Source organism: Teleopsis dalmanni, chromosome 1, assembly GCF_002237135.1.
Source record: "Teleopsis dalmanni isolate 2A chromosome 1, ASM223713v2, whole genome shotgun sequence".
Classification (NCBI taxonomy): domain Eukaryota; kingdom Metazoa; phylum Arthropoda; class Insecta; order Diptera; family Diopsidae; genus Teleopsis; species Teleopsis dalmanni.
The window spans coordinates 43,325,539-43,340,347 of record NC_051846.1 but is presented as its reverse complement, the minus strand read 5'-3'; the positions used below and the strand labels follow the sequence as shown (position 1 = coordinate 43,340,347).

At 27.0% G+C, this 14,809-nt stretch overlaps 1 protein-coding gene across 1 annotated transcript in view; it reads right to left on the bottom strand.

Annotated features, from left to right (window-relative positions):
• LOC119668038 (bifunctional heparan sulfate N-deacetylase/N-sulfotransferase) overlaps positions 1-14,809 on the bottom strand; it is a 62,924-nt gene that overhangs the window by 32,322 nt on the left and 15,793 nt on the right. The window contains exon 2 of the mRNA XM_038077408.1: positions 7,704-7,907. Within this exon, the coding sequence (XP_037933336.1) occupies positions 7,704-7,907 (204 nt within the window). The remainder of the gene's footprint in view (positions 1-7,703; positions 7,908-14,809) is intronic.

The window sequence follows — 14,809 nt, the reverse complement described above, 5'->3', positions numbered from 1 at the left end:
ACAAAGTGATTTTCAATGAAAATTACTTGCGGCAACATTCTATAAAGCCAGCCGTATATGAAGCTGCAGTAATAATGCTAAACTTATTTTAAATGAAGCAAACGTAATTTTGCTTACGTTACAAACAGATACTGCCAAGCAGTGTGAAATGCTCTACCATGTCAATTATGCTGTCCAGATGTTGTGGAAGGATTTGTGGTTACTATGCTTTGTAACAGGATAAGTACTCGTATTGTTTATGATGTATCATTAAAATACATTAATAAATTTAATACTGCAGTATTTAGTGCAACTAACTAAGATTTAAGTAGCAGAAGTAATAGATATAAAAATTCCTTACCAAGAAACCATATAAAGTGCTTCTTATGTCAAGAGTGTGGCATTTATATATACTTAACACGAAATTATATTCTGTACTTGACGGCATTAACAATAATTTAATAGTTGTTAGGAAAAGCATGAAGTAAATGTTTGTTTATTGCAAAATAAAATAATATTTTGCAGGAAAGAAGAAATGAGAACGCATAAAATAAAAGTTAAACTACCAGATAATGTCATATATATACACACAAAAACATAAATAGCTCTGAGTGCGCGTAAGGAAGAATTAATTTATATTATCTAATTATTTGAATAAAAAGATAATTAATTGAAAAATAATTTATACACTTTAATTATGGAAATAATTATTCTTTAAACTTAAGAATTACTTCTTTAAATGAGAAGATAATGAAATTTTTTCTAAGAAATTGAAATATGATCATTTATATTGAATTGAATACACGCTTGCGCTTATCTGAGAAAATATATATATTACTTATAATTAAAAAAATGTTGGCGTTACTAATAAATAAGTGATAATTTTATATTGCAAATTATTGTGGCAAACTTATGGTTTTTGTTCATTTTAAGTAAAATGCAGTTTGATAATAATTTATATATATACTGAATATTTAACAATGATAAATTTATTATGCAATTATAATTTAATTAATTATTGTTTGTTAAATAAAATTATATCGCTGGAAAATTAAAATAATATTTTTAAATGCCATGTATACTCATCAACAATTTCAAATAACATTATGTAAAGATTATATTAATGTTATAAGATAAAAGCAATAATACCATCATAACTCAACTTTGTCTCACACAAGAATTATTATATTTTTTAAACGAATTTGAAGGTTCATTAATTATATCAAATATAAAATATTAATAGTAAATATTAATAATTAATATGCGAGTTAATATTCTCGCACATCCGCATCAAAATAAGATGTAAGACGAATATTTCAACAAAACTTATAAGTTCGGAATTAACATCAGTGATTCGACTGAAGATTATAATTAAATTCTTGATTTAGACCAAGGCTGTATTTAAACTGTATTTGAAGGAGTAGAATAATTACAAACATCAGACTCAATTAAACTAATGGTGAACAGTAACATATCTTTCACCAAAAAAATGGCTTTCTCCACCGTTAATTGAATATTTACATAAAAATATACATTAAGGATGTTGTTAAATATGACTTCATTTCAATTTTAAAGCATATTTTTCAGAACAAAATTTTCGGAAAAATTTAATTTTAAAATATTAATTAAGAAATTACTGTTAGAGCAAGGAACAATTCTTTATATAATTATATAAACGATAAACGACCAAAATAGATAGAGATAACACTTTTATATACTAGATCTTAATATATCCTTATAGATATAGACCTTTAATTTATATTGCTTACACTATATATAGAACAGACTACTTTTAATATTATTTAAAAATATAGAATAAAATAAATAAATAAGAAAAATAGAATAAAATAAACAAATAAGAAAAATAGAATAAAATAAACAAATAAGAAAAATAGAATAAAATAAATAAATAAGAAAATAAATTGTTATTACGTGTGTTAAATATTTAATTATATTTTAATTTTTTATAATTGTTTTATAAAATTTTTAATACACTTTAATTTTTTATATGTTAAATTAACAACGTAAGCCCAGTAATAAAAAAAACGTAAATAAATAAGTAAAAGAAAAAATTAAATAAATATAAAACCATAACACAAAATAAAAAAGAAATTAATAATTAATTAAAAATACAATTATTTTGTTCTACTCTATTTTATATTCTAATAATAAATTAATAAAATAATAAAGAAATATAATTATAAATAAATATAATTATAAATAAATATAATAATGAATAAATATAATAATAAATAAATATAATTATAAATAAATATAATAATAAATAAATATAATAATAAATATATATATTGAAATACATATAAAAATAAATAAATAGGCCGCCAAACCAACCTAACCCATTATAAATATTCACCTTTCGTAAACATACAAGACAAACAATTAATTTTATTAATTTTTTATTTTATTGTAGGTATAATCTTATAATACCTTATATGTTATATCATTAAATTTTGTAATTCAAAAAAAAAATAAATTAATAAATAAGTAATTGTAGAAAACTGAACCGTTTAATATATTAAAAATAAAATCTTTACAGCTGAAACCAAAATTTCAAAAACTCGTATTTCGAAATAATTCAAGTTGGAAAAGTTTATGTAAATATAACTTTTCCAAAAATTTTGTCAGACAAAAACTATTTTAACGCTCGTTTAAAGTTGAAAGTTTAACGGAACAAAGGCAGAGGCAGAGCTCCATTAAATCAATTTAAATTCAATAAAATTTTTGCACCACTTAGAACTGCCGCCTGGCAGAAACTTATGCTCAACTACAAAATTATAATGCTGGGGAAACATGAAATAATGATCCATCATTGGCAATTTGTGTACATGCTGTGCTTTCCTGTGGGGGGGCAATTGCAATCATGAACTCGAGAAATTATAGACAAACTCAATACGACAATTAAAGTGCGCTAGTGTACGGCAGCTAGCTGAAACCACTAAATAAAGGGAAGTGAATACTTAGAACCAAGTGAAACATCAACTTGCTCAATGTATTATTTTACCACCACTAGAATAAAACGTGGAAGGAAAAGCATATAAGCTGCACTAGACGTTGTACCTGCTGTTGGCAACAGCAAACGAAAGAGTTTCAGCTACGAAACTACAGTTAAATGTCGTGCACTTACAGATAATATATGAGTGGATGAATGAGTGAGTGAGTGTGTTTTTGAATTGAAGAAATTTGCAAGCTAAAGAAGAACGTTAAAATTTTAATACAAATAAAATATTTTTAAAGTTAAGTGCTTTAAATTTGATAAAGTGTTTTATTGTTGGTACGTACATAGAAATAGATAAGACAAAATAATTCAGTTTTAACTTAATTAACACCTCACAAACATGTGCGTTTCCTTAAAATTTTATTTAACATTTACTTCCGTTGTGTAGACGACAACCACATTCGTGCATACTGAAGACGGAGAAGTACTCATTGTCATTAACATATCACACAAAGTGCAAGAAATGTAAGCAAATTCCGAGCAATACTTTATGTCTGTTATTCACATAAACGTATTTAGAATTTTATGACTTATTTGAAGTCTAAAATTAATACTTTGTTCGCAAGATAAATTTAACGATATTATTAGAGCAAACCATTAAACTTTATTATCTTTAGTAACTAACAAAGGAAACGCAACATTACCTTTTTCATTATCACTAACTCACTTAGGAAGTACTGTAAAATACCACAATTTTCAGCAAACTCATATCTATAAAGCACCTGCTTGCTCCGCAAAAATTACATTAAGATAAACAAGCCATCGAAGAAACAAATGACTTCAGAGTCACTTAAAATCTTATTAAAGTAGAGAATTGAATTGAATTTGCAAAGTGTTTCCTACTACTAGACTCATGTTGAAAACATTGAAACCACGTGTGAATATTAATACGAACTCACAACAAAGATGCAAGTGGCAAATGGCAAGTATGTGTACGCTTAAAATGGTACAAACACTTTGTATCGGCACCCATCGACAAAATGTTGTAAGTATTTTAACCTAATAATTGCGGTTGCGTACGTACTCAGGGTTGCTTTTATTACAAAAAGCCTTTACACTTGCTAGTAATGTAAAGTTCAGAATTTAACATTTTCAATGAACTTTACTTAACTTACTACGGATGCTGTTAATGCTGGTTCTCTGCTGCTGCTGGTGTCGCTGTTATTGTTGATGTTGATGCTAGTATTTCGAGTCTCGGTTTGTGGTGATGTGGTTTTCTAATGTTGTGCGGTTTCCAAATCACATTTGTACGCCAAATAATAATAATATAAATATATTAAATCAAATACTATAAACATTTAAACTTTATTGCGGTCTTTTTCTGTTATTTATTTTACATAGACAAATTGAAATGCTGCAGTTTCTGTGTCATAACGACGGCCGCATTTCAATAAATGTGCAATAATTGAAAAGTAAACCTGCAGATTTAAAACACATCAGTGGCTGCCAGCTTATTCATCCAGCTTATTTGAAATTTAAAATTTATTCGTAAATTAAATAGGTTTTCAATCAATCGATTATAATTAATTTTAATATGTATTTATGTTCTTATGTTAATTGTGTTACGGTTCAGTTCACTTTCAGCAATAATAATAAGGCTTCCGCTTTATGTTTCAATTATGCTAATTTGTCGTTGACATTTTGCAGTTCATTGCAAAATTATGCTTAAGTATTTTTCAATTAGGCATTAGGTGGTCTTCTGTTCGGGAGCCTGAAAGTATCTTTTTTATTTTTGTTATTATTTTTCTTGATATTATGCCAATTTTCCGCATTAGTGTTACCGATTTTCCTTATACCGCAGCTATTGTGTCCTTTAATGTGGCAGTAAAAAAAAGGTTCAATTTGTTTTCATAAAAAATTGTTATTGAAAAGTTTTTATGCCAAACAGCAATGGAAGTGGCAAGAAAAGTTAAAACTAAGCAGCAATTTAGTTGTAAAAAGTATGGAAAATAAGTGTACACTTCAAAAAAGGTCAAGTGATAAGATTTAAAAATAATGAAAAAGCTAATTCTTGATCAAATTTAACCAAATTTAGTGATTTTAATTTTGTTAAGGATTTCTTTTACTAATTTTTAAAACAACTTAATATTGACATATTGTTTTTATATTAATTTTACTGGTTCTGTCACTAAAAAAATTAGTTAATTTTATTTTTATAAAAATTATTTTCTAAAAGGGATTTTTCGAACAGTAGTGAACTACAACAACAAAAATTCATTTTATATTATTTTAATTAATTGAATTTTTGGCAAATTATTTTCTATAATTTTTTTCAGACATCAAATATTAAAGATTAAGATCAAATGGTATTGTTGCAAGAATTTATGGTAAGAATTTAATGTTAATAAAATAAGCAACAACAAAAATATGACGCAATATAGGTTACACATTTATAATTCCAGCAGACGATAAGGTTTATAGTTAAAATATTATTAAAATGTTATAATATACTTAAATATATAATTATAATATACTTAAATAAAAATAATTATTTTTGCTATATTTAATAGTGCAGTATGGGTACAATAATATGGCCAATTAGGTTCCAATGATTATCCTGTCAAGTACCTAGTTTTTTTTTGTTTATTTATTTTTAGATATAATATGAAAATCTATTGTTTATATGTTATATAGTAGTCGAAAAATTTATGTAATTAAAGAAAAAAACTAAAAACATGTTAAATGCGAATCGTTAAGGTGTGGTTCTCTCTATCTGTTTGGATTATGGAGATTACAATGAATATTGCTTAATGTCTGAATTTTATAATATCTTAATATCATTAAGATAGTAATATAGATTATTATTATTATTTCCATACGTCATTAGGAGCTTAAAGAGTCAAAAAAAAAAAATTTCCACTGATTTCTCGTTAAACGATTTGCCCGTCACCTGCTGAACTGTCCTTCTGCAGGACATTGCTGGTCTTCCTCTGAGCCTAGTTCCCTGGTGGTTCCAAGTAAGTGCAGCATATGCGATATCTTCATAAGGCTTACGCAATGTGTTTCCAATCCAACCATACTTCTTTGTTCTTATCTCGCTGTTTACGTTTGTTTAGTGCATTATCGTTCTAGGCCATCATATGCCGAATATGTTGCGCAGGTATCGATTGATATATGATTATTAGCTTAAGCCATAACAAAATAGGAACTAAAATTAATGCTTAAATTAGTAAAAATGCAATCATAGAAACAAATCATAGATAAATGTAGAAAAAAGTGGAAAGAAAAGTTCATTTTCACTTTACCGAAGATTCAATATCATTTAGGTGGATATTTATGTCAAAAAAAATTAGAATTCACTTAATATATACTTTTGGATATATATTGAGTTATATTCAATGCTAATAAATTAATTAGCTAATTAATAATATTAACATATTTCACAACAATTAATTATATTAATTAATTAGAAATCGGTCCAGATTTTTTAAATATGCTTATCTATAGTATAATGTTTTAGCGATTAGCTCTCTTAATTAGAGAATTAATTGTGGGGATACTCATTCAACAGATACTTTTGATGAAATATTATAAAAATAATCCTTTTTTGAATTACACTAAACCAAACACAAAGAAATGTTAGTAAATAAAATTTTTATATATTGAAATCAATATCGATTTTTTAATTTAATCAATTGCATCGCACCCTGCACGAATGTGCATCTGCAAAACTTCGATTCACTAACGAATAGACTTTCTTAAACATATTAATATTATTTAGAATCCCTTCTAAAACATTTTTGCGGTAGAAATTTGCATAATCATTGACATTATGATCCAAAAACACCAATACAGAGAAGTCACCGATGATCATAGCCGTCCAAACTATTTTAAAAGTAGTGCTAGATTTCGTGTACTCGCTGAAGTTTCAGTATAACCTTTCCTCTGTTAAGTAAATTTGAATCGTTTAAGAATTGCTTAATTAGGAATTTTAATCAAGCGTATCATATATTTCTTAGCCACTCTTTGCGAAGTGTTTTCATCAAACCATAATTTTTCTTACTATTTCTAAAGAAAATAACTGAGATGCAAATTTTTTTGTATGCTTGAAACTCATAAAAGAAACTGTCATTAGATGAAATATGGACGCCGTATTTGCTATCACATTGAAAGTTGTAGCATTTTGAACAAAACATTTACAAAATTCACAGAATTTGTTGTTAGTGTAATTTTTACAGAATACATGAGATACATCTCTAATTAGCGTAATTCAAAACACATATAGTGAATAAGATAAGGGTTTAGTAAAAAGCGAAATAGTTGTATAGTATTTACTATTACTTGCATAGTAACGCTACACTAAAAAATTTTAACTATGTACAAAAAACAAAAAATACTGCTGAAATTGTAAACATTTGGCTTCCAGTTATTATCAAATCTCTATATATTTTACTTGGCATACGATTACACATAAACAATGTTCATAACAAATTACCTAACAAAAATGCTTTGATTGCCAAAAGAGTATATTATTTCTGTCAAATACAGATATAAATGAATGTAATAGTAATGAATGTAAAAATTTGATAATATTTTATAAATAATTGCAATTAAAATAGTTATATTTTTGAACATTGCAATTTGATAGCTTAAACTCATATAACAATTGCACTTAATGACTATGAAATATTTTCATTAGGAATCACAAAAACGTATTAAAACTTGTAAGAATAATTTAAAAAATAATAGTAAAAAGTTAAGAACTTACTTTATTCGATTATACACAAGCAATTCCGCAATATCACGTCCCAATCCAGAATACGTGGTCTCAACGAAGACTAAAACTTTTGGATCAATGCGTAAACGTGCTTCCGAACGATGGTCAGGTGCTGGTGATGCTCCGCGAGCATGTTTCCCATTGACCATGCGACAATTGATGATGGGCGAAGGACGTGTATCACGTTGTATAAGTCTGAAAAGGAATTAATAAGTTGCTATCAGTACAAAAAACTAAATAAAAATGTAATAAAAATATTTTTGAAAATTAATTTTAACACCTGCCATTGATCACAACAATAGCAGTGGCAGTGATGACAAAAAAAATGTTAATTTTATTAAAAACGAAATTCCATAATAAATAAATGCAAAAGACAGTCAAAATTTTCAAAGTACTAAAAACCAATTACGGCTTTTTTTTTGCTTTAAAAAAATAATAAAAATTATGCAGAAAAAATTAGCATAAATTTGAAAAAGTTTGTCCTTGACGGTAGCAAATAGTCCGCAAAAGTTTTTCTTTTCGATTCTATAAAAGTAAGAGGAAATGAGTTATTTAAAATAATTTCAAACATTCATGAATTCGAGTGTAAAATCTCTTTTTAACTATAAAAATGTACGTGTATATTTCACTTTTCCTATATAGTGTGCTTAAGTGTGCATATAGACTTTTAATGCACTCCTGCAGATTCATTTTCACTTAAAAATTTGTACAAAATATTTAGCTCTAAGCTTCATACCAGCATTGTGAAATAATGTATGTATTTTATCAGAAACAAACACTCGTAAAATAAAAACAAACTAAAACATACGATGAAGATTCCTAGTACAGTATAGTATTTCAAAGTATGTAGCCATTTTACGGATTTCTTATAGTCAAGGATAGTTAAAAAAAATATGCATATTTATAATTCAGAAAAACAACAAATAAGTTTTCTTTATTGTTAAAATTATGAAAATCATTTTATATGAAAAATAACCTGCTATATAAGAGCATACCTAAATTTAACAAATTATTTTAGTATTTTACAAATAACTAAAATATCTTGGGGCAATTTGTTAAGTTACCAATATAAACTCTTCAAAATTTTAACAAGTATCCCTACAAGTATCCTTACAAGTACATTATTAAAAACATTTTAAGTTAACATTACTTGTAAAATTCTCTACTTGTTAGGTTCTCTATATATTCAAAATTATTAAAATATATGTTGACATCATTTTTTGTACCAGTATCGCCTACCATACATATATGAAAATGGACGTGTGTACATGCTCACATATTCCGAGCTTAACAGCAACAGCTGAAGCAGCACAAACTCTTGTATATGAAAGTATTATTACAATACATAAAGAAAAATATTAAATTAAAATATAGTACATACTAAAAAGGAAAAAAATCAAGAAATTGCCACAAGATAATTAAGATACAACAAATAAAAAAACGTCAGAGTTTTTTATTTACTTATGAATAAATGCAATTAAGGACACATACCCATATACTTACAATATGCACTAGTATAATATTTTTGTTAATATTATTAAGTATTATTGAACTATTATGTATAGTACATTATGTATAGACTATGATCAATAAGATATTATATTGAAATTTCTAAATTTTATAAATTCTAAATATTGTATTTCATTCTAAATACAGTCAAACTTTCATAACTTCTATAACGCAAATTTTCTATAACTCAAACTAAAAAGAATGCAACAGGCTTTTAGAGAGCAAATTATATAGAACTCTGATTTCATAACTTGAAATTCTATAACTCGAATTTCTCCATAACTCGAATAAATATATTGTCACGTGCCAATTGAAATATGTGAAAGTCCATTGGATAAGTCAAATTTTTGTATTAAGTATGAATCTATATTGGTGTTAAGTTAAGTTCACTTTTCCAAACCAATGAAATTATTCATCAGTCTTCCAAGAATGAAGTAAAAGACTCATTCAAAATTTTCATTTAGATTTGCAAACGATTGATACTATGGTGACTGATGGTGAATATAAGAGTATGAATAAATTGGAATCTCTTTTTACTGACAATTAGAAAAAAAATTATAATATCAAATCCTAATTCTAAATATTTTACTTCACTATAATTTCTGTTTATTTAGGAACCAGCTTAAACACCAAAAATGACTACTTCGGGCTAAGTAAGCAATTGAGAAATAAAGCCCTCTCTCGACAAACAAAAATCACGCTCTACAAATCTCTTATCATGCCTGTCCTGCTGTATGGTGCAGAAGTTTGGGCAATTACCAACAGTGATGAGAAGGTATTAAGAGCATTCGAGAGAAAATTCTTCGTCCCTATGAGGTCGAAGAGCTATGAACTGTATGAGCTTCGAATTATGATACTAAACTAGTTTTAATAAAAACATTTTCTTAGCTTTTATATGTTTATATAGTTGAAATCTTGCACACATTTTGTAATTTTTTAACTGAATTATAACAACTCTATAATAAGAAAAATATTATTAATAGAAAATGAGCACAAAATAACCAAATAGTTTTTGAATAAATTTTATAATAACATCTAATTTAAAACATAAAAAATTCCATCAATCAAATTTTAATATATTTTCATCAAATGTTAGATTTACTACAAGAAGCAAGTCATCTGTAAGTATTATTTTTCGTAAAAATAAAAATCAAAGAATCATATCAAAGCCAATCCAACGAAAAGGAATTTCCAACAAGCAGAAATAGTATTTCCATTTGTATTTGCTGTCAGAAGAAAGATGCACAATTGCATTCATACAATTTTCTTAGCAAAGCATAATTCTTTGTTACACAATATATGCATTTCATATGGAAATAAGCCAATTTTGCAACTTTTTAATATTTGAATTGCAAATGTTTGCCTCTATTATATGTACTAGGAAATAGTGAAGTAAATATTGCTAGGAAATTTGTTTTTCATATTTTGTATCAATATATATAAAATCAATATATATATTAAAAAGTAATGTATAAAAGGTTAGAAATTTAACTATTCTAGTATAAGAACTAATTTTTATTAGTTACACTTTTGCACTTATATCTACTAATTCGATGCTTATTTAGCATAAAAGCTATTTCAGTCATTTATGCATTAAAAAACCAGAGAAAACTGCATCTAAACAAAAACATTCATTAAAATATTACTTAGTTTTAAGTATCTGCTAATGTACTTTTTATATATTTATAGCACTTATTTGTGTAAAATGGTTGTAAAGCATGTAGAATTTATTACGTCTAGGAACTATGTAATTTTTACCTTCATTTGTGCAAACAACTTAACAAAAGCCATTATGGTGTGTATCTTTGAGTTATGAAGCAAAACAATAAACCATTTGTAAAGAAAACTTGTTCCATACTGAGCTCGTCCTATAGAAGGATTGTTATATACGAGTAGTAAGTATGGAATTGTTTGTTTACATATCTATTATTATAACGTTTGCGGCTAAGTGCAAAAATAAACGCAAATAAATAAATAAATACTTTTTGCTATGAATTGCTATTGTATTGTGCAGCACTAATCATAAAAGCAAATGTAAATTCAATTCATTTAACTTTTATTTTTTGCTCTCTTTCTGCATACAACTTCTTTGTTCGATTTTCAACAAAAACTTTTAAAATGTTTATGAAATACTTAACGAAATAGTTACAAGCCATAAAATATTTGCAAATAAAATTTTGGAAAATTTCTCAAAGTATTTTTGTTGATTTCCTAAACACAAGAAGACTACTCTTTCATGCTTACATCAGGAAAATGGTTGGTTGCTGTTTCCATGCTGAACAGCATCTAAATTATGCTCAATCAGTAGAATGTACATACGAGTATAACTGTTTTTTGCGTTAAAGGCTAAAGGTTAGACCGAATTTCTGGTCAAACCTATCTTGTAAAAGTGAAAAAGTGCAGTGTTTAGCACATAAAATTTCTTCATCCACAAATTTGTGTATAAATTTTCGCATTATAACGTTTAAAACTTTAGCAAAGCACATAGTCAAAACTATACAACTATACCATAGAACAATACCACTGTCTGTTAGTTTGTTTAAGTAAAATCCACTTAACAGCTGTCAACTGTTTCCAAAACATATAAATTTACATTTTAGATTTGAAAATGTTTGAGTGACATTCGTTTTGAATTTTAAGTCTCCATGTCTGCCGGTTGTTTAATAACAATATGAAGTTAATAAATTAATGCAACCATATGCGAAGTGTGTGAAAAGTGGGAGTGCTAAAATACGTTCGGCTCAGCTGTCATATGTGTTCAAATTGCATTTAGGCTGCTTATACAATGCTGCAGTTAGAGCTGATAGCAACAAATCTGATAATACCAGCACTGAGCAGCAAAAAGTTAACAACAAAAAACAAAAAACACAAAAAACCAAGCAAAAAGACGCTTGCAACTGTGTTGCAAACATTGGCAGCATTTGGAGTAACAACAGCTTAAGCATAAAATTTACCACATTGTATCGACTTCACAAAAAATACACATAAGTTGCAACATATTTGCACATACATATCTATCTATATATATACCATATATATATAAACAACACACAAGTAGAACATTGTTTTGCAAAATTATTACCCTAAAATGGCAGTGATTTATTTGTGCTCAGTGAAAAGTTCCGTTTCCGTTCTTTTTTATATTTATCAGGAAATTTCAGTTGTTACAATCAAGTTTGGTTTTTGCACCATTGCACTGTTATGGCGGTAGTATGACTCTGGTTGTCAGGCGTTAGGCGTAAGGCTAGGCAATGGGTGTCGAGCGTACAATCTTAAGAAGGCGGTAAAGCAAAACACTCGTAAACAAGAAAATACAGTTACAAAGCTGCATAAACAGATCGACGGAAGGACAAATAGACTGATATATATATATGTACACAAACATATATTTGTGAGTATGGCAAGGATAAAGCAAAAACATTGTCGATTTCGTAAAAAAGCATAGCCAGAGTCAAGTCAAAATTTATGCATTTGAAATTAATTTGCACATAAGCAAAATCTAACGTCATGGGGATGCATTGCAAAATCGCACATTATATCCTGTTGCTAAGATTAATAGTGCTTTCGATTGTATACAAAGGATAAAATTTCATTGTTTCGTACTCAAAATAGTCTTAAAAGATATATTCAAAAAACAAAAACTATAAATCGCAGTGAAAAATAATAGAGTCCAAGCGAAAAACAATTCAATTTTTGACGCTGTTGTTAGAAAAAAATTACGTTATTTATATTAAGGATACAATCGTATTTTATTTAAATTTATTAATTTTTTTTCATAGAAAATTAAAGATAAACTATAATTCTTTTTAAAAAAATCACATTTCCCATAGATATATACCAAAACGGATTATTAGTCAAAGAAGCAGAAGATGTAGTACTTCTGACCGGATCTGCTAAAGCAATGCAAAGCTTGACTAGTGAATTATGTTATATGACTATTGTGCAATGTCAAATATTAAAATAAAATAAAAAAAATTATGATCTCTAAAGCATGACAGAAGGCAAACGAGGAACGAAAATAAAACCTTAATTACTAACCTTTAGAAATACTAAAAAAAGATAAATATTTCAGAGTTTGGAGCTTAATAAGCTTTTAATTAGAAATTTAAGTGAAATAAACAAGCAATTAATTTATCATGAAAATTTTAAGAATAAATAAATTGGCGATAAATAAGTATTCGGAAAGTTTTAAATGTTACAAACAGTACTAAAATCAAATCTACTATATAGCCTTAAAATTTCTTAAGTCTGAATTAGATGTGCTGTAAGAAATCAGTTGATCCGACACTCTTGTGGAAAACAATGTATTCAATTATTTGTACTGAAGTAAAAACACGGGAAACCATAAGAACTACATAATTAAGTTTTCTTTTCATGACATTAAGACAGGAGAAGTTTTATGCTAGCTGATACAAACATTTAGCGATTACATTGTTTTTATTTGTGTGTAAAGTATTTGATGATCGGATTAAGCTTGTGTTGTTTTTATGTTGTTTTGCGTTGTGGGTATTCTGTTATAATTAATTACTCTATCTGTATTTTACCGTTCACATTACTCCGTCTACAACTGAATTACTCCGTCTAATTCAGTCTTTATGAAAGGAGTCTTAAGTGTGCATTCACACTCCATATTTGCTCTCAATCAGAAATCAGTTGCAATCAGAAAATGAAAAGAAAACAAATAATGAGAGGTAACTACTATAAAGCAATTTTAATAATAATGAAAAAGTATCAGCAGTAATTCTGTAATATGTTATGAGTAAGTACAAAGCAGAAAACTTTTCTTGACATTCTGTGCCAGAAGGTTGTAAAAGTGTTTGAAAATAACAAACACATGCGCAACAGTTCATAGTTGACTAAAAATAAATGAATAAATAAACAATTTATTTATAAAGGGCATATAATTTATTAAGATTTATTCTTAATAAAAAACTGATATAACTGACACTCTACTACTTAAATATACCTAGTTTATAGTTTTTAACATTGCAAAAAATCGTAAGTTTAATATTCCAAATTATGCTTTATTAAGTTAGCGTTGTTCTGAATAAGTGCCATTAAAAAGTTGCATTTATATAAAAAGTTCTAAGTTCGGCAATAATAAATTCTAGAAAATAACAAATAAAGAAAACGTTCTTTCTTAGAAATTGCTAGCATTTTTAACTCTTTTTGCTTTTAGTAACCCAAATTCTACTCGGTAACTCAAATTCTACTCTCCCATAAAATGAAATAGAATAAGCTCGAAAGGAATATTAGGAAAATCTTGACCAACTCCCCAAAATTTAGTTAAGAATAACATTAGTAATTATTCATAAGCTAAAAAATAGCGACTGTATTAAACATGAACACGTAGGTGCTCTTCTGAAAGTATAATTTGAAACAACAAAAAAAAATGGCGATTAATCCGTGTACTCTTATGAGCAACTCACAATTGGCTTGTTTCTATTCACATGGCATGAGTTAATTTCCATTAACTGCTGATCTGGATTGAGTTTGCTGTTGACCTGATGGTCGTTGTTTTCAATTTTGTTTTAAAAAAATCGTTTTAAGGACGATTTTCGTATTTTTGCATTTTGAATTCTTATTGG